The sequence below is a fragment of the Microcaecilia unicolor genome, chromosome 11 (genome assembly GCF_901765095.1).
Source record: "Microcaecilia unicolor chromosome 11, aMicUni1.1, whole genome shotgun sequence".
Taxonomy (NCBI): Eukaryota; Metazoa; Chordata; class Amphibia; order Gymnophiona; family Siphonopidae; genus Microcaecilia; species Microcaecilia unicolor.
In genome coordinates, this window is record NC_044041.1 from 76,709,192 (window position 1) to 76,730,585 (window position 21,394).

Sequence of the window (21,394 nt, forward strand, 5' to 3'; positions counted from 1 at the left end):
TTGTATCAAGATGATTTGGTTGGACAGCCAATCTCTGAAAGCCTTCCGAGCATTCCAGATAGCTCGTAATTCCAGGAGGTTCATCTGGAGACCTGTTTCCAGGAAGGACAAGGCTCCTTGAGTGTGAAGTCCATCTACATGAGCCCCCCACCCCAGGAGGGATGCATCAGTCATCAGAACTTTTGTGGCTCAGGAATTTGGAATGGTTGTCCCATGGTCAAATTGGATCGGTTTGTCCACCACTGAAGAGAATTTCGAAATTCGGTGGACAGTTGATCACATCCTCCAGAGTCCCTGTAGCTTGACACCACTGGGAAGCTAGAGTCCATTGAGCTGATCTCATATGAAGATGTGTCATGAGTGTTACATTCACTGTAGAGGTCATGTGCCCTAAAAGTCTCAACATCTGCTGAGCTGTGATCTGCTGAGACGCTCGAACTGTGGACACCAGGGACAGAAGGTTGTCTGCCTTTGTCTCGGGAAGATAAGCCCAAGCTGTCTTTGTGTCCAGCAGTGCTCCAATGAACTCCAATCATTGGACAGGAATGAGATGGGACTTGGAGTAATTTATTACGAACCCCAGTAGCTCTAGCACCTGATTAGTCATTTGCATGGACTCCGAGGTGCTCTTCACCAGCCAATCGTTGAGATAAGGAAATACAAGCTCTCCCAGTCTGCGTAGCGATGCTGCAACTACTGTTAGACACTTTGTAAACATTCTGTGCGCAGATGCCAGACCAAAAGAAGTACACGGTACAGAAAGTGCTGTGTTCCCAGCCAAAATCAAAGATACTTCCTGTGAGCTGGAAATATTGGGATGTGTATGTAAGCATCCTTTAAGTCCACAAAGCAAAGCCAATTGTTCTTCTGAATCATGGGAAGAAAGATGCCCAAGGAAACCATCCTGAACTTTTCTTGGACTAGGATTTTGTTCAGGGCCTTTAGGTCTAGAATAGGATGCACACCTCCTCCCCCCCCCCCCCCCCCCCCCCCCCCCGTTTTCTTTTCCACAAGGAAGTACCTTGAATCGAATCCCAGCCCTTTTTCCCCTGGTGGAACGGGTTCGACCGCATGGGCCTTTAGAAGGGCGGAGAGTTCCTCTGCAAGTACCTGCATGTGCTGGGAGCTGTAAGAATGAGCTCCCGGTGGGCAATTTCGAGGTTTGGATTCCAGATTGAGGGTGTATCCTAACCGGACTATTTGAAGAACCCACTGGTTGGAGGTTTTGAGAGGCCACCTTTGGTGAAAAAAAACATTAACCTCCCCCCAACCGGCAAGTTGTCCGGAACGGACACTTTTACCATGGCAATGCTTAACTGGAGCCAGTGAAAAGCTCATCCCTTGCTTTTGTTGAGGAGCAGCAGGAGCCTTAGGCACACACTGTTGACGAGAACGAGCACACTGGGGCTGAGCCTGACTAGGCTGTCAAGAAGCCGGACTGTACCTATGCCTAGCATAGGAATAGTGAGCACTCCTCTTCCCCCAAAAAAATCTCCTAGATGAGGAGGTTGAAGCAGAAGGCGCCCAGTGGGAGAGAGAATCCATAGCATCAAAAGATGTAAAGAAAAGACTCTCAGGAGGAGAGGAAGATTCAGAGGGAATCCCATACGGCTCATCAGATGTAAAGTATCTGGGATCTCCCTCTGACTCCCACGAATGCTCCTCTTCAGTATCGGATAGTACCTCTCAGAGAATTCTGAGACTAAGCATGCCTCAACACCGAGGATCAACGTCTTTGATGGCGATGTCAAGAGGTTGACACCAGCATGGACGGCAGCAGACAGTACAGAAGGTGCAAGCGCCCCCGACACCGATGCAGACTGGCGCAGCAGTCCTTCCAGAAGCTGTGATAGCAGGGCCCAGATGCGCTCGTCCAGAGCCACCATCGGCGACAGCTGCAGGGCCAGTGAAACAGCTGGTAGCAGAATCTGCTGAGGTTCACGTGCAGGTACCAGGCTGCTAAGAGACCGGCACATCAGCACCTCCTGTACAGAGGGAGAGTGATCCTCTCAGCGCAGACGTTGCACGGGTGCCGAATCCCTCGACGCCCTAGAGCGCCCGGCATCATATGTCGAAGGAGATCGATGACGGTGCTTCTTTGCCTTCGCTCGATGCTCGTCATCAAGACTCTTCGGTACCAACGAGGATGACGTGAAATCCTCACGTCTCCTCGGGGTCAGGTCCCAACGATGGTCGGTCCCAGGGGACTTGCATTGCAGGAGGCCTCGAAGCAGGTGGAGACCCATTCGATGCCTCACTGCTCCCAGCGCAACTTGGTCTCTCAGCAACCATTACCCTCTGCCCCCGATGTTGAAGCTTTCCTCGATGTCAACGCCGCCAACCTCGGCATCGATGTCAACGTTGAAGGACCAGACCGAGCCCCAAAACGTTTCTCTCGTTGGGCTTCTCAAGCTACTTGGGTCCGTTTCGTCATACAAAGATACAGATTACAAGCAGCTAGGCTGTGGTCGGGCCCAAGGCACTGGATACACCAGGAATGGGTATCGGTATCTGAGATGGTCCGGTTGCACAGAGTACAACGTCTGAAGACGCTGGGTGTCCTCGATGACATGGAAGGAAAAACGGCCTCAGCAAAATTAAAGGACTCAATTGTGCCAAAATAAAAGGGGCACAAAAAAGGGGAGAAAACCCGGGTGCGACGAAAAAGAAAGAAAACTAACTTGGATTAAGAAATTAAATGAAGTGTAAGTGAAAAGTAAATACTCTCTTTTTTTTTAAAAAACAAAAAAGAAAACAAGGAGCAGAAGAAAAACCTACTGGGATGTTCAGATCCAAGATGGCGCCTAGCATAGACGTGCGCGAAGCAGTTCCAGATTCTTAATAGGAACCTGACGATTGGGAGCTACCTCGGTCCTATAATGGGAAAGAGGAAAGGAAAGCCCAATGTGCTTACCTCCACAGCCGGGCGAACCTACCCTCAACTCGCCAGATGACTTTAGAGGAATCGGGTCTGCGAGCGCCGGGAACGCGAGCAGACACCTCGAGAGGTCCTAGGGAAACATCTGACCAAAGCACGGAGGGAGTTTCATTAAGTCTTCCCTCGGTAACAATGTTCAGATCCAAGATGGCACTTAGCGTAGACGTGCGCGAAGCAGTTCCAGATTCTTAATAGGAACCTGACGATTGGGAGCTACCTCGGTCCTATAATGGGAAAGAGGAAAGGAAAGCCCAATGTGCTTACCTCCACAAACCGGGCGAACCTGCCCTCAACTCGCCAGATGACTTTAGAGGAATCGGGTCTGTGAGCACCGGGAACGCGAGCAGACACCTTGAGAGGTCCTAGGGAAACATCTGACCAAAGCACGGAGGGAGTTTCATTAAGTCTTCCCTCGGTAACAGCACCCCCAAGACCCGGAGGAGAAATGGAGACAGCGGAGAGTCAGCAAGCGGGGATTTCCGGATGTGGTACCCCTGCAGCTGCGAGTGGAGACCTCATTGCCACATCGTCGCCAATGGGAACAGCTCCCCAGGCAGAGATGGTGGTGTATACTCTCTTGCCTATGGGAAGTCACGGCGAACCTTCTATAAGAATTGTGGGTATAACGAGACCAACAGTTGTTACATTAGAAGCATTATGGGAAGCAATTCAAGGATTAAATACAACAAATATCTGGATCTTTACGAGGTGAGGTGGTGGATCTGGCACAGGCCCAAACTCATTTATCTGGTAAGGTCAATGAACAGATTACAAAGATGGAGATTATTGATACTGAGGTAAAAACAGTGAAGCTTTCTACATTAGCAACTATAAAAGACAATTTTCAAAAGCGCAAAATTGAATACCTTGAAAATCAGATAAGGAGGAACAACTTACGCTTTTTGAACTTTCCCAAAAGCGAATGCTACATACCTGTAGAAGGTATTCTCCGAGGACAGCAGGCTGATTGCTCTCACTGATGGGTTGACGTCCTCGGCAGCCCCCTCCATCGGAAAGTTTACTAGCAAAGGCCTTTGCTAGTCCTCGCGCGCCCATGCGCACCGCGCATGCGCGGCCGTCTTCCCGCCCGAAACCGGCTCGAGCCGGCCAGTCCAGTATGTAGCAAAACAATACACTTCAAGGGAAGACTCAACTCCAAAGGGGAGGCGGGCGGGTTTGTGAGAACAATCAGCCTGCTGTCCTCGGAGAATACCTTCTACAGGTATGTAGCATTCGCTTTCTCCGAGGACAAGCAGGCTGCTTGTTCTCACTGATGGGGTATCCCTAGCCCCCAGGCTCACTCAAAACAACAACAATGGTCAATTGGGCCTCGCAACGGCGAGGACATAACTGAGATTGACCTAAAAAATTTACCAACTAACTGAGAGTGCAGCCTGGAACAGAACAAACAGGGACCTCGGGGGGTGGAGTTGGATCCTAAAGCCCAAACAGGTTCTGAAGAACTGACTGCCCGAACCGACTGTCGCGTCGGGTATCCTGCTGCAGGCAGTAATGAGATGTGAATGTGTGGACAGATGACCACGTCGCAGCTTTGCAAATTTCTTCAATGGAGGCTGACTTAAAGTGGGCTACCGACGCAGCCATGGCTCTAACATTATGAGCCGTGACATGACCCTCAAGAGCCAGCCCCGCCTGGGCGTAAGTGAAGGAAATGCAATCTGCTAGCCAATTGGATATGGTGCGTTTCCCTACAGCCACTCCCCTGCTATTGGGATCAAAAGAAACAAACAATTGGGCGGACTGTCTGTGGGGCTGTGTCCGCTCCAGGTAGAAGGCCAATGCTCTCTTGCAGTCCAATGTGTGCAGCTGACGTTCAGCAGGGCAGGAATGAGGACGGGGAAAGAATGTTGGCAAGACAATTGACTGGTTCAGATGGAACTCCGACACGACCTTTGGCAAGAACTTAGGGTGAGTGCGGAGGACTACTCTGTTATGATGAAATTTGGTGTAAGGGGCCTGGGCTACCAGGGCCTGAAGCTCACTGACTCTACGAGCTGAAGTAACTGCCACCAAGAAAATGACCTTCAAGGTCAAGTACTTCAGATGGCAGGAATTCAGTGGCTCAAAAGGAGGTTTCATCAGCTGGGTGAGAACGACATTGAGATCCCATGACACTGTAGGAGGCTTGACAGGGGGCTTTCACAAAAGCAAACCTCTCATGAAGCGAACAACTAAAGGCTGTCCTGAGATCGGCTTACCTTCCACACGGTAATGGTATGCACTGATTGCACTAAGGTGAACTCTTACAGAGTTGGTCTTGAGGCCAGACTCAGACAAGTGCAGAAGGTATTCAAGCAGGGTCTGTGTAGGACAAGAGCGAGGATCTAGGGCCTTGCTGTCACACCAGACGGCAAACCTCCTCCAATGGAAGAAGTAACTTCTCTTAGTGGAGTCTTTCCTGGAAGCAAGCAAGATGCGGGAGACACCCTCTGACAGACCCAAAGAGGCAAAGTCTACGCCCTCAACATCCAGGCCGTGAGAGCCAGAGACTGGAGGTTGGGATGCAGAAGCGCCCCCTCGTCCTGTGTGATGAGGGTCGGAAAACACTCCAATCTCCACGGTTCTTCGGAGGATAACTCCAGAAGAAGGGGGAACCAGATCTGACGCGGCCAAAAAGGAGCAATCAGAATCATGGTGCCTCGGTCTTGCTTGAGTTTCAACAAAGTCTTCCCCACCAGAGGGATGGGAGGATAAGCATACAGCAGGCCCTCCCCCCAATCCAGGAGGAAGGCATCCGATGCTAGTCTGCCGGGGGCCTGAAGCCTGGAACAGAACTGAGGGACTTTGTGGTTCACTCGAGATGCGAAGAGATCCACCAAGGGGGTGCCCCACGCTTGGAAGATCTGGCGCACCACTCTGGAGTTGAGCGACCACTCGTGAGGTTGCATAATCCGGCTCAGTCTGTCGGCCAGACTGTTGTTTACGCCTGCCAGATATGTGGCTTGGAGCACCATGCCGAGACGGCGGGCCCAGAGCCACATGCTGACGGCTTCCTGACACAGGGGGCGAGATCCGGTGCCCCCCTGCTTGTTGACATAGTACATGGCAACCTGGTTGTCTGTCTGAATTTGGATAATTTGGTGGGACAGCCGATCTCTGAAAGCCTTCAGAGCGTTCCAGATCGCTCGCAACTCCAGAAGATTGATCTGTAGATCGCGTTCTTGGAGGGACCAACTTCCTTGGGTGTGAAGCCCATCGACATGAGCTCCCCATCCCAGGAGAGACGCATCCGTGGTCAGCACTTTTTGCGGCTGAGGAATTTGGAAGGGACGTCCCAGAGTCAAATTGGAGCAAATCGTCCACCACTACAGGGATTTGAGAAAACTCGTGGACAGGTGGATCACGTCCTCTAGTCCCCCGGCGGCCTGATACCACTGGGAGGCTAGGGTCCATTGAGCCGATCGCATGTGAAGGCGGGCCATGGGAGTCACATGAACTGTGGAGGCCATGTGGCCCAGCAATCTCAACATCTGCCGAGCTGTGATCTGCTGGGACGCTCGCACCCGCGAGACGAGGGACAACAAGTTGTTGGCTCTCGCCTCTGGGAGATAGGCGCGAGCAGTCCGAGAATCCAGCAGGGCTCCTATGAATTCGAGTTTCTGCACTGGGAGAAGCTGGGACTTTGGGTAATTTATCACAAACCCCAGTAGCTCCAGGAGGCGAATAGTCATCTGCATGGACTGCAGGGCTCCTGCCTCGGATGTGTTCTTCACCAGCCAATCGTCGAGATATGGGAACACGTGCACCCCCAGCCTGCGAAGTGCCGCTGCTACCACAGCTAGGCACTTTGTGAACACCCTGGGCGCAGAGGCGAGCCCAAAGGGTAGCACACAGTATTGGAAGTGGCGTGTGCCCAACTGAAATCGGAGATACTGTCTGTGAGCTGGCAGTATCGGGATGTGTGTGTAGGCATCCTTCAAGTCCAGAGAGCATAGCCAATCGTTTTGCTGAATCATGGGGAGAAGGGTGCCCAGGGAAAGCATCCTGAACTTTTCTTTTACGAGATATTTGTTCAGGGCCCTTAGGTCTAGGATGGGACACATCCCCCCTGTTTTCTTTTCCACAAGGAAGTACCTGGAATAGAATCCCAGCCCTTCTTGCCCGGATGGCACGGGCTCGACCGCATTGGCGCTGAGAAGGGCGGAGAGTTCCTCTGCAAGTACCTGCTTGTGCTGGAAGCTGTAAGACTGAGCTCCCGGTGGACAATTTGGAGGTTTTGAGGCCAAATTGAGGGTGTATCCTTGCCGGACTATTTGGAGAACCCACTGATCGGAGGTTATGAGAGGCCACCTTTGGTGAAAAGCTTTCAACCTCCCCCCGACCGGCAGGTCGCCCGGCACTGACACTTGGATGTCGGCTATGCTCTGCTGGAGCCAGTCAAAAGCTCGCCCCTTGCTTTTGCTGGGGAGCCGAGGGGCCTTGCTGAGGCGCACGCTGCTGACGAGAGCGAGCGCGCTGGGGCTTAGCCTGGGCCGCAGGCTGTCGGGAAGGAGGATTGTACCTACGCTTACCAGAAGCATAGGGACCAGTCTTCCTTCCCCCGAAAAATCTTCTACCTGTAGAGGTAGAGGCTGAAGGCTGCCGGCGGGAGAACTTGTCGAATGCGGTGTCCCGCTGGTGGAGAGACTCTACCACCTGCTCGACTTTTTCTCCAAAAATGTTGTCCGCACGGCAAGGCGAGTCCGCAATCCGCTGCTGGAGTCTATTCTCCAGGTCGGCGGCACGCAGCCATGAGAGCCTGCGCATCACCACACCTTGAGCAGCGGCCCTGGACGCAACATCAAAAGTGTCAGAAACTCCTCTGGCCAGGAATTTTCTGCACGCCTTCAGCTGCCTGACCACCTCCTGAAAAGGCTTGGCTTGCTCAGGGGGAAGAGCATCAACCAAGCCCGCCAACTGCCGCACATTGTTCCGCATGTGTATGCTCGTGTAGAGCTGGTAAGACTGGATCTTGGCCACGAGCATAGAAGAATGGTAGGCCTTCCTCCCAAAGGAGTCTAAGGTTCTAGGGTCTTTGCCCGGGGGCGCCGAAGCATGCTCCCTAGAACTCTTAGCCTTCTTTAGGGCCAAATCCACAACTCCAGAGTCATGAGGCAACTGGGTGCGCATCAGCTCTGGGTCCCCATGGATCCGGTACTGGGACTCGATCTTCTTGGGAATGTGGGGATTACTTAGTGGCTTGGTCCAGTTCGCAAGCAATGTCTTTTTCAGGACATGGTGCAAGGGAACAGTGGACGCTTCCTTAGGTGGAGAAGGATAGTCCAGGAGCTCAAACATTTCAGCCCTGGGCTCGTCCTCCACAACCACCGGGAAGGGGATGGCCGTAGACATCTCCCGGACAAAGGAAGCAAAAGACAGACTCTCGGGAGGAGAAAGCTGTCTTTCAGGAGAGGGAGTAGGATCAGAAGGAAGACCCTCAGACTCCTCGTCAGAGAAATATCTGGGGTCCTCCTCTTCCTCCCACGAGGCCTCACCCTCGGTGTCAGACACAAGTTCACGGACCTGTGTCTGCAACCTCGCCCTGCTCGACTCGGTGGAACCCCGTCCACGGTGGGGGCGTCGAGAGGTAGACTCCCTCGCCCGCATCGGCGAAGCTCCCTCCGCCGACGTAGTCGGGGAGCCTTCCTGGGAGGTGGTCGCGGTCGGCACCGCACGCGGTACCGACGTCGGGGACCTCAACCTGGGCGATGGGCCAGCCGGCGCCACGCTCGACGGTACCGGAGGCGCAAGCACCGCCGGTACCGGAGGGGTAGGGCGCAACAGCTCTCCCAGAATCTCTGGGAGAACGGCCCGGAGGCTCTCGTTTAGAGCGGCTGCAGAGAAAGGCTGAGAGGTCGATGCAGGCGTCGACGTCAGAACCTGTTCCGGGCGAGGAGGCTGTTCCGGGCTGTCCAGAGTGGAGCGCATCGACACCTCCTGAACAGAGGGTGAGCGGTCCTCTCGGTGCCGATGCCTGCTGGGTGCCGAATCCCTCGGCGACCCAGAGCTCTCGGTGCCGACGCGGGGAGGAGACCGGTGTCGATGCTTCTTCGACTTCTTCCGAAGCATGTCACCGGAGCTCCCCGGCACCGACGAGGAGGACGTAGAATCCATCCGTCGCTTCCTCAGGGCCGAGACCGAAGAGGGTCGATCCCGGGGGGGCTGTACCGCAGGAGCCCTCAGGGTAGGAGGAGACCCACCCGAAGGCTCACCGCCACCAGCAGGGGAATGGACAGCCCTCACCTGCACTCCTGACGATGCACCTCCGTCCGACGACATCAGCAGACGAAGTCTCGGTACCACCGACGTCGATACAGTCGCCCGATGCCTCGGCGCCGATGCAGAGGGTCGATGCCTCGATGCAGTCGATGGAGCGGCAGCCAAGGAAGATGGTCCGGACGCTGACGACGTCGATGCACTCGATGCCTCCGGTGCCGATGCCGACGAAGAGCCCGAGAACAAAACGTTCCACTGGGCTAATCTCGCTACCTGAGTCCGCATTTGTAACAGGGAACACAGACTGCAGTTCTGAGGGCGGTGCTGGGCCCCTAGACACTGAAGGCACGCAGAGTGCCTATCAGTGAGCGAGATTACCCGGGCGCACTGGGTGCACTTCTTGAAGCCGCTGGAAGGCTTCGATGTCATGGGCGGAAAAATCACGCCGGCGAAATCAAAAGCCGAAATGGAGAAAATTGAAGCACCAAAATTTAGAGGGAGAAAAATCTCGACCGAGGCCAAAAGAGGCCTACCCCGACAACGAAAGAAAACTTACGGGGCAAAAACTAAGAAATACGGGAAGGGCAGAAAACCCGAAAGGGTCTTCCGGAATACTACCGGAGCGCTTCCCGAACTTTTCTCAAGGAAAAAAGGACAAAAACACGTCGAAAAGGACGCGCGAGGTCGACTCTCTGGGGCACGAACAGCGTAACACGACCGTACCGAGTGCGGACGAAAGAAGACTGGCCGGCTCGAGCCGGTTTCGGGCGGGAAGACGGCCGCGCATGCGCGGTGCGCATGGGCGCGCGAGGACTAGCAAAGGCCTTTGCTAGTAAACTTTCCGATGGAGGGGGCTGCCGAGGACGTCAACCCATCAGTGAGAACAAGCAGCCTGCTTGTCCTCGGAGAATCTCCTCTTATCCCTGCAATAGAAATGTTGAAAAAGTACTTTGCGGAGGTATTGGGTCTTTCCCCTGAAGGTTTTCCACCAACAACAAAAACTAATTAGTACTGGAACTAGAAGATTACCTGAGCAACCTACACCTGATCTAAACAGAATTTCTTGAAAGCTCACGTGAGGTTATTACAGAAAGAACAACATTATTGGTTTCATTTGCTTTGGAGCTAGACCGAAATAACATATTTAGACTTTATTTCCGCCACATCAATACTACTTTCCTGGGAACCAAAATACAAATCTTTCCGGATCTTTCAAGAGACACTCAAAAAAGAAGAAAATTTTTGATGTTAAAAGCAAGAGTTCTCCGTTTAGGAGGGACTTTTCTTTTGAAATGTCCTTGTAGATGTAATGTCTCTGAGTTCCTCTAACTATATTTTTTTTGACCCAAGGAAGTTATTAGAATTTGTTTCCAGTAAGGAATAATTGTTGTAGCTCTCCTTGATTGTTAGCGCTAGCTCAGCTGCGTTTACTCAAGTTCCCTTTATTCTATAGATTTGTATTACTTTTCATTTAGTTTTTATTTCCCTAGTACTTGGATCATACAATTGTGAACTAAATATATTTGACTTATTTTCTTTATAAAAGATTTAATTTGTTAAGAAATTGTTTCAATGTAAATGTAAATTTGAAATTTATAAATAAAAAAAAAAAAGAAAGAAAAGAAAACGTACTGCATCTCGTCACGGAAAATGAAAAACTGAGGTACACACTCGTGGGGCGGGCGGGAAGTCAGTCTGCGCATGCGTGGTGCGCTCTGCACATGCTCTAGAAGACTCCAGCAAACTTTTTTGTTTTTTGCTGTGGCAAAATGCCGGTTCCCGGGCCAACGCAGATGTCAACCCACGTGTGAGAATAAGCAGCCTGCTTGTCCTCCGAGAATAACCCGAATCATAGTTACCTGATGCTAGGGTCCACCTTGGGGGTCAGCACTCAAGAAAAAGATCTAGGTGTTGTAGATAATACGCCAAAATCTTCTGCTCGGTGTGTAGCAGTGGCCAAAAAAGCAAACACGATGCTAGGAATTATTAGGAAAGGGATGGTGAATAAGATTGAAAATACTATAATGCCTCTGTATCAATCCATGGTGTGACCGCACCTTGAGTAGTGCATTCAGTTCAGTACGCCTTATCTCAAAAAAAGACATCGTGGAATTAGAAAAGGTTCAAAGAACAGCGACCAAAATGATAAAGCGGATGGAAGTCTTCTCATATAAGGAAAGGCTAAAGAGGTTAGGTCTCTTTAGCTTGAAAAAGAGATGGATGAGGGGAGATAGGATTCATGTCTACAAAATCGTGAGTGGTGTACAACGAGTAGAAGTAAATCTACTCATGCCAAAAGTACAAAGACAAGGAGACACTCAAGGAAGTTACATGGAAATACTTTAAAAACAAATAGGAGGAAATATTTTTCACTCAGTTAGTTCTGGAACTCCTTGTCAGAGGATGTGGTAACAGCTGTTAGCATATCTAGTTTAAAAAATAAAAAGGGTTTGGACAAGTTCAAAGTCTGCTATTGAGACAGACATGGGGAAGCAACTGCTTGCCCTGGATTTATACATTGAATGTTGCCACGATTTGGGTTTCTGCCAGGTACTTGTGACCTGGCTTGGCCACTGTTGGAAACAGGATACTGGGCTAGATGGACCATTGGTCTGACCCAGTATGGCTACCCATGTTCTTATGGACCCTCTCTTATGGGACATCCAGGGACAGATGTTCCATACACATGCCTTTCTCAAACCGAAAGTTTTACACACTTGCCCCTCCCGTGGGTCTCTGACCATCTAGCTACAATCAAGATTCAAGCCACGGAGGCTGATCTGAAACTGCAGTGGCCTCCAAGATGGCAGCAGTTCCTGCCAAGGATGGAACCACTGCCATCTAAGCCTAATGTTCCCATGGCTTTCCAACGCAATCGGGGAAGTTGACACCGGAGTCAAATCAGCTGATTTCGCACCGCAGGAGGCCTCAACCCCCCCCCCTCCCCAGCAAGACTTACACCAAAGCTCATTGCTTTGTCATTGCTCCCTGCACCAATCCCCCACTCAAAATTCACCTCCCGGACTACAAATGTGCCGAGGCACAAAGCAAGATCAAGCAGGCTGCATTGCAAGCTTTCCAGTCAAGCCTTCGCTGCTTTCTCTTGCAATTATATTTATACTAGTAAAAAAGCCCCGTTTCTGATGCAAATGAAACGGGGGCTAGCAAGGTTTTCTTCTGTGTGTATGTGGGAGTGTGTGTGTCCCTGCCCTCTGCCCTCTCTCCCCTCCCCCCTCTGAGTCCTTCACTGTTACAGAGACAGCGATTTGATTTCATGCTTTGCTGTGTTTTCCTTCACTGTTTGTGTTACAGAGAGAGCGAGGGCTGGGGAAACCGGATATCTCTGTCCCTGCCCTCTCTCCCCTCCCCCCCCCCCCCCCCCCCCCGAGTCCTTCACTGTTACAGAGAGAGCGATTTGATTTCATGCTTTGCTGTGTTTTCCTTCACTGTTTGTGTTACAGAGAGAGCGAGGGCGGGGCAGACACTCATGGGGAAACCGGATATCTCTCCCCCTTCACACTTCCGGCTGGAGGCTTCATAGAACTTTGGTGGTGCCTTTTATATAGAGAGATATGTAATCTCATCCTACTCAGCAGCAATCACCGGCACACAAGGCTTCCTGGGGAACCTGTGGGAAATAAGGCACACTGGCGCTCCTCAAGACTTAGAAAGAGACATCCAAGGGGGGGGGGGGGGGGGTGGAGAAGAATCTGGCTACCCAGGGTTAAGAACATAAGAACAGCCGCACTGGGTCAGACCAATGGTCCATCTAGCCCAGAATCCTGTTTTGTTTCCAACAGTGGCCAATCCAAGTACCTGGCAGAACCCCAATTAGTAGCAATATTCCGCACTACCAATCCCAGGGCAAGCGGTGTTCCATCTCAGTAACAGACTATAGATTTTTCCTTCAGGAACTTACCCAAAACTTTTTTAAACCCAGATACACTAACCGCTGTTACCACACCCTCTGGCAACTAATTCCAAAATATTTCCTCCTATTTGTTATTTCCATGTAATTTCATTGAGTGTCCCCTGTTTTTCTTTTTTGAAAGAGTGAAAAATTGATTTACTTTTCACTTTTACCCGTTCTACAGCACTCAGGATTTTATAGACCTCAATCATATTCCCCCTTCAGCTGGTCTCTTTCTGTCCCGTCCCCCTCCCCCGGGGGCAGAAAGAGACGCCAGAGGGCTTCCGCCCCAATTAGACTGTCAAACCCAAGAAGCAGAGTAAAGGGGGGAGAACTTTTAGTTATATTTAAAAAAATCATCTCTCTAGATCTAGAGATATAACCAAAAGACTCCCCAGAACCAACAAAACAAGCGGGGGGGAGGGGAGAAAGTTCTACCTAACCGGCCATACACTTCACAGGTTATCCACATCCACCACCTCCTGGAGACTGAAAAAATACTGGCTCTCCAGGACCTTCACAGGCTAGATATAGGTGTTCTCAGAAGTCAGTTCTTAGTCTCCACCTAATAGGAATGCATAACCCATCAGTCTGGACTGGTCTAGAATGGCGATAAGGAGTAAACAAACAGCCTTTCTGCATATAGATCATGCTTTAGAAAATTACTCCTCTAAGACAGACCCATTTTGGAACCACAGGTTCTGGAGCAGACTGAGTATCATTCAGCCTTAATGCAGAATCGGAAGTTCAATCAGCCATTTCATTTAGTCTTAGTCTGCACTACACAGGAGATAACCTTCCACAGAGAACCCTTGCCAGACTTTACAAGTAAAGATTCACTCCCAAGTCCACTACAACTAATCACAGACTGTCAAGAACCCTAGCACCATGTCTCATTTTACCCTAACACAAGGTTACATAATAATCTAATTTCCTTACCAAAAAGGTGGTTTCTCCTGGTCATTAAGCTTCCCTTTTGTAGTAGAAACTGCATTATTCATGAGGTGATCTATTGTTTCCATGGCTTTCAGGTTTTCTGCCTGTAGGGGTTGGGAGTCTGCAAAAGATTATTAAAATGGACATGATGTTCCATAGGTATTCATAAAATGATTTTAATACTATTTTAGATTAAAATTACAATTACCAAATATATTGAAAGGAGGAACCCACAACACTACTAGATAATTCAGCAGTTTGATCACAAACGGCCTCTTCTGGATGGCACCCAATTATCAGCTCTGCAACACTGCTCTATTTGACATCAAGAATACAAAAGCTTTGCACTCAGCTCTGAGCACACAGGTCTCCTCCCACTTTATCCTCTGTAATAGCATGAAACTATCCCACTTTTACTGTTCCATGCCGATAGACAAATATTCAGATACCTAAACTTGTTCAAAAAACTAAATACATTTTAGGCCCAGAGTATAATCCCTAGTTTTACATAATTTACATGGCACATTCTAAGGGGGTCTCAGCAGGTGTCTCGGCATTTAGCATGAGCTAAAAACAGTAGTGCACTTTAGTAAAAGAACCCCTAAATGTTTTACAAAGAAAATGAATAAATACAAATTGTTTCTGTTACAATAACCAATGAAGTAAAAGTTGCCCTTTGATTATCCATATAACTCAAAAAACCATAGTGGAGAAAAAATACCTTAGTGTTTGCTTATAAACTATGTCAGCTTAAACGAGCTTAAAGCAAAGCAGCATATCAAGGAGAAGAAAAAAAAAGTTCCACTAGTTACAATAATTTAACAAGTAACTATAGTTCAAACAGAGCAGTTCAAACCAACAGTGACTCTGCAAAGCTGCTATATCAGAGCATTCAATCCAAACTATCTTCTCTCTATATAAAACGCACCTCCAACGTTCTGAAGCCTCCACAAGTCCCAACGTTCTAAATGCATGGTGGTGAAACCCGGAATTCGCCCATGACTGTTGGCCCCGCCCCCCACGTAAAACGTCATGACGTCGAGGGCGGACCAATGACACTCAACCAATCGCATTGCAAACCCGTTACTAAGCGACAGAACGTGACATAAGACACATCGCGGAACAATGAAAACCAGCAGCACACAGTTGCTACGCAACGTCAACAGCAACGCTAAAAGGACCATATAGATCTCTGCTCTCCACACAAACAACGGACATGGAGGGCATATGAGGGAAGAAAAAAAAACCAGCACATACAAACACACTCTCACTCTTAACTGGCTATAATGAGCAAATGACCTGCCACTATCACAGGGACTGCTAGCACCTCTCTCTCTCTCTCTCTCTCTCTCTCTCTCTCACACACGGGACACAGAGGGGATGGAAGACAAGGAACAAATCGTTGGGTATGGAGGGGGTAGCAGGGGAGATAAGGCAATAATTGCCTCAAATGTTTGTGCTGTGCTATGTACAATTATAATGCTGTCTCTTCATTTTGACCCTACCCTTTCACACTCTCATTCACACAGACGCACACACACACTTACACTGTCTCTATCTCACACACACACGCACCCACACACATATACACACACTCTCACACAGACACACAAACATGCCTCAAATGGTTCAGCTGTCCTACGTAATATTTCACTGCTGTCTCTTCATTTTCACCCTACCTGTGCACACTCTCTTTCACACAAAGACACACACACACACTTTCTCTGTGTGTCACACACACACAGACATATATATACACACTCTCACTCTCTCTATAGCCTTGCTAGCGCCCGTTTCATTTGTTTACGAAACGAGACTTTTTTACTAGTATATAATAAAAAGCACCTCCAACATTCTGAAGCTGACTCTGTGGCACTGTAGGGTTCGTAAGTCTGTAGTTCAGTGTTTCATTAACTCTCACTGTCCCCGCCCTCACGTCAAGGAAACGGAATGCTGCATAGTTGCCAAGCTAACAAACGTGGCATCACAGGAACGAAGAACCAATCAGACAGAACGGAACTTGGAGGAGGGAAGTGGAGTGGATTGAATCTCTAAGAAAAGAGTAGTTACTTACCTGTAACAGGTGTTCTCCGAAGACAGTAGGCAATATATTCTCACAGATGGGTGACGTCACGTTGGCCCGCAGAACTTTCTAGCAAAGTCCATGACAAAATAAAAAAATGTCCCCCAGAGCGCGGGCGGATGCAGTGCGCATGTGCGCGTCCGTTTTCCCGCCCCTCGCGCGGGCACATTCCTCAGTTAATTTACAAGAATTAGAGGAATACAACTCCAAAGGGGAGGTGGGAGGGTTGTGAGAATATATTGCCTGCTGTCTTCGGAGAACACCTGTTACAGGTAAGTAACTACTCTTTCTCCAAAGACAAGCAGGCCAATATTCTCACAGATGGGTATCCCTAGCCCCCAGGCTCACTCAACATAACAAAGAGTGGTCAATTGGGTCCCGCAACGGCGAGGACAAAAACAAAATTGACCTGAAACCAAACACAACTAGCTGAGAGTGCAGCCTGGAACAGAATAAAAATGGGCCTAGGGGGGTGGAGTTGGATTCTAAACCCCAAACAGACTCTGCAGCACCGACTGCCCAAACCGACTGTCGCGTCGGCTATGCTGCTGAAGGCAGTAACGTGATGTGAATGTGTGGCTTGAAGACCACATCGCAGCTTTGCAAATCTCTTCTATGGTGGCTGACTTTAGATGAGCCAGTGACGCCGCCATGGCTCTAACATTATGAGCCGTGACATGGCCATCCAAAGTCAGCCCAGCTTGGGCGTAAGAGAAGGAAATGCAATCTGCTAGCCAATTAGAAATGGTGCGTTTTCCGACAGCAACTCCCCTCTTATTGGGATTAAAAGAAACAAACAGATGGGCGGACTGTCTGAAGGGGCGTGTCCGCTCCACGTAACAGGCCAGTGCTCTTTTACAGTCCAAAGTGTGCAACTTGCTTTCGCCCGGGCTCGTGTGAGGAGGGGGAAAAAATGTTGGCAAGACAATTGACTGGTTCAGATGGAACTCCGACACCACCTTCGGTAGAAACTTTGGGTGCGTGCGGAGAACTACTCTGTCATGATGAAAGACAAGGAATGGTGCATGAACTACCAGGGCTTGAAGCTCACTGACCCTACGAGCTGAAGTAACAGCCACCAAGAAAATGACCTTCAAGGTCAAGTACTTCAGATGACAGGAATCCAGTGGCTCGAAAGGAGTTGTCATCAGCTGGGTGAGAACGACATTGAGATCCCATGGCACTAGAGGAGGTTTGACAGGGGGCTTTGACAAAAACAAACCTCTCATGAAACGCATGACTAAAGGCTGTCCAGAGATAGGCAAGCCATCAACATGTGAATGATAAGCACTGATTGCGCTAAGATGAACCTTGACCGAGTTGGTCTTAAGACCAGACTCGGATAAATGCAGAAGGTACTCAAGCAAGGTCTGTGCAGGACAAGAGAAAGGATCTAGACCGTTGCTGTCACACCAGACGGCAAACCTCCTCCATTTAAAAGAGTAACACCTATGTGTGGAATCTTTCCTGGAAGCAAACAGAACTCTGGAGATACCCTCAGAGAGACCAAAGGAGGCAACCTCTATGCTCGCAACATCCAGGCCGTGAGAGCTAGAGACCGGAGGTTGGGATGTAGAAGCGCCCCCTCGTTCTGAGTAATGAGGGTCGGAAAACAGTCCAATCTCCATGGCTCTTCTGAAGAAAGTTCCAGAAGAAGGGGAAACCATATCTGACGGGGCCAAAAGGGCGCTATCAGAATCATGGTTCCCTGGTCTTGCTTGAGTTTCAGTAGAGTCTTCCCCACTAAAGGGATGGGAGGATACGCATATAGGAGTCCTGTCTCACAAAAAAGGAGGAAGGCATCCGACGCTAGTCTGCCGTGGGCCTGAAGTCTGGAACAGAATTGAGGAACCTTGTGAGTGTCCTGGGAAGCAAAAAGATCTATCGATGGAGTGCCCCAAACTCGAAAGATCTTTTTGGCAACAGTCATGTTCAAGGATCACTCGTGAGGCCGCATAACTCTGCTCAGCCTGTCGGCTAGACTGTTGTTTACACCGGCTAGATAAGTGGCTTGGAGAAAAATTCCGTTTTGATATGCCCATAGCCACATCTGCACGGCCTCCTGACAGAGGACGAGATCCGGTACCCCCTTGCTTGTTGGTGTAATACATTGCCACCTGATTGTCTGTCTGAATGAGGACAATTTTGTTGGCTAGCCGATCTCTGAAGGCCTTCAGGGCGTTCCAGATCGCTCGCAATTCCAGGAGATTGATCTGGAGATGCCTCTCCTGAAGAGACCAAGCTCCTTGAGTGTGAAGCCCATCTACATGCGCTCCCCACCCGAGGAGGGATGCATCCGTCGTCAGCACTTTTTGGGGCTGAGGAATTTGGAATGGGCGTCCCAAGACCAGATTGGATCGAATGGTCCACCAATTGAGGGAGTTGCGAAAATTGATGGACAGCCGGACAACATCCTCTAGATTCCCCGTGGCCTGAAACCACTGAGAAGCTAGGGTCCATTGAGCAGATCTCATGTGTAAACGTGCCATGGGTGTCACATGAACTGTGGAGGCCATGTGGCCAAGCAATCTCAACATCTGCCGAGCTGTGATCTGTTGAGATGCTTGCACTTTGGAAACCAGAGACAGAAGTCTGTCCGCTCTGGGTCCTGGGAGATAAGCACAAGCTGTCTTTGTGCACAACAGAGCTCCTATGAATTCCAATTTCTGAGCTGGGACGAGATGGGACTTGGGATAATTGATGACAAACCCCAGCATCTCTAGCACCTGAATAGTCATCCGCATGGACTGCAAAGTTTCTTGCGGGGAGGTGTTCTTCACCAGCCAATCGTCCAGATAAGGAAACACATGCACTCCCAGTCTGCGTAGCGACGCCGCCACAACTGCCAGGCACTTTGTAAATACCCTGGGTGCAGACGCCAAGCCAAAAGGCAAAACACAGTACTGAAAGTGCTGTGATCCCAGCCGAAATCGCAGATACTTCATGTGAGTTGGAAGTATCGATATGTGAGTGTAAGCGTCCTTCAAGTCCAGAGAGCATAGCCAATCGTTTTCCTGAATCATGGGAAGAAGGGTGCCAGGGAAAGCATCCTGAACTTTTCTCGGACCAGGAATTTGTTCAGGGCCCTTAGGTCTAGGATGGGACGCATCCCCCCTGTTTTCTTTTCCACAAGGAAGTACCTGGAATAGAATCCCTGCCCTTCTTGCCCTGGTGGAACGGGCTCGACCGTATTGGCGCTGAGAAGGGCGGAGAGTTCCTCTGCAAGTACCTGCTTGTGGTAGGAGCTGAAAGACTGAGCTCCTGGTGGGCAATTTGGAGGTTCTGAAATCAAAATGAGAGCGTACCCGTACCGGACTATTTGGAGAACCCACCGATCGGAGGTTAAGAGAGGCCACCTTTGGTGAAAAAATTTTAACCTCCCCCCGACCGGCAGATCGTCCGGCACAGGCACTTTGATTTCGGCTATGCTCTGCCGGAGCCAGTCAAAAACCTGTCCCTGGTTTTTGCTGGGGAGCTGCAGGGGCCTGCTTCGGTGCCCGCTGCTGACGAGAGCGAGCGGGCTGGGGTCGAGCCTGAACCGGCTGACGGGAATAAGAAGTGTACTTTCGGTTCCTAGAAGCGAAAGGAGCACTTCTTCTTCCCTTAAAAAACCTTCTAGCAGTGGAAGTGGTTGCAGAAGGCGCCCGGCGGGAGAGAGAATCCATAGTGTTGTCATGCTGGTAGAGATGATCAATCATCTCTTCTACCTTCTCTCCAAAAAGGTGATCCCCCCGGCATGGGATATCTGCTATCTTCCGCTGAGTTCGTTCCTCCAGGTTAGAGGCACGCAGCCATGAGAGCCTGCGCATCGCTATACCTTGAGCAGAGAAGCGAGATACCACATCGCAAGTGTCAAAAATGCCCCTGGACAGGAACTTGCGACACGCCTTCTGCTGCCTGATCACTTGACGAAAGGGTTCGGCCTTCTCCTCTGGGAGTGTATCTACCAAACTCTCAAGTTGCCTCACAGAGTTCCGCAAATGAATACTCGTGTAGAGTTGGTACGATTGGATCTTGGCAGCGATCAGACCAGCCTGATACGCCTTTCTCCCAAAAGAGTCCAGAGTCCCAAACTCCCGCCCCGGGGGCGCCGAGGAGAAGCTCCTGGAACTCTTGGCTCTCCTGAGAGCGAAATCCACCACCGCTGAATCATGAGACTGGGTTCCCCGTGGATCCGGTATTGGGACTCAACTTTTTTGGGGACGGTTGGGCAAGAAAAAGGCTTCTCCCAGTTCCTCAACATAAGTTCCTTGAGAGTCTCATGAAAAGGAACTGTGGCAGAAGATGAAGGTGGAGATGGATAGTCCAGAACCTCAAGCATTTTGGCTCTGGGCTCATCCACAATTTCCACGGGGAAGGGGATGGCCTCAGACATCTCCCGAACAAAAGATGAAAAAGACAAGCTCTCGGGAGGAGACAGCTGCCTCTGTGGCGAGGGAGTGGAGTCAGACGGAATGCCTTGAGAATCCTCGCCAGAGAACTCCCCATGCACTCCATCATCATCCTCAGATGAGGTACTGTCAGATGGGGCTAAAAGCTTGGACAGAGCCGCCCTGATCTGAGCCCGTCTCGACGAAGAGACTTGACGGCCTCTATGACGATGCCGAGAAGTTGACTGTCCCTGAGACTCCGGAGAAGCTTCCTGCCCCGATGTCTCGGGAGAGCCAATTTGGGAAGTCAAAGACACCGGCGCCAGAGGCGGCACCGGTGAGACAGACCTCACCACGGACTGAAGGCCTGATGCAGAAACATCCGGCACCGGCAATGTCGATACCTCCGACGCCGTCGGCACCGGTGCCTCTGAAATCATCGACACCGGCACCGCCGACGCCGTCGGCACCGACAACCTCGATGCCGACTGCCACTGCTGCATCATGTCCATAAAAAATGGGAACATGGCCTGCATACGCTCATCCAGAGTTGCTGCCGGAAGATGCTGAGGGGTCGGTTGAGGCACTGGAGGCAAAGTCTGCTGAGGCTGGGGAGTGGGGACTCGGCTGCCAGTGACCCCACGCGTCGGAATCTCAGTAATAGAGGGAGAGCGGTCCTCTCGGCACCGACGCTTCTCGGGTATCGAATGTATCGATGACCCGGAGCTCCCGGTGCCGTGACGCGAAGGAGACCGACGACGATGCCTCTTGGCCTTCGCCCGACGCATGTCGTCGAGACTCCTCGGCACCGGAGAAGAGGACGTAGAATCCACACGTTTCTTCGGGGCCGGGTCCGACGCAGGACGGTCCCGGGGGGTCTGCAAAGCAGGAGGCGCCGAGGCGGGTGGAGACCCACTCGATGCATCACTGCTCCCAGCTTG

At 50.6% G+C, this 21,394-nt stretch overlaps 1 protein-coding gene across 1 annotated transcript in view; it reads right to left on the bottom strand.

Moving 5' to 3' along the window:
* The window catches only part of LOC115479878, a 329,775-nt gene that overhangs the window by 114,332 nt on the left and 194,049 nt on the right, over positions 1-21,394 (bottom strand). The window contains exon 4 of the mRNA XM_030218177.1: positions 14,004-14,121. Within this exon, the coding sequence (XP_030074037.1) occupies positions 14,004-14,121 (118 nt within the window). The remainder of the gene's footprint in view (positions 1-14,003; positions 14,122-21,394) is intronic.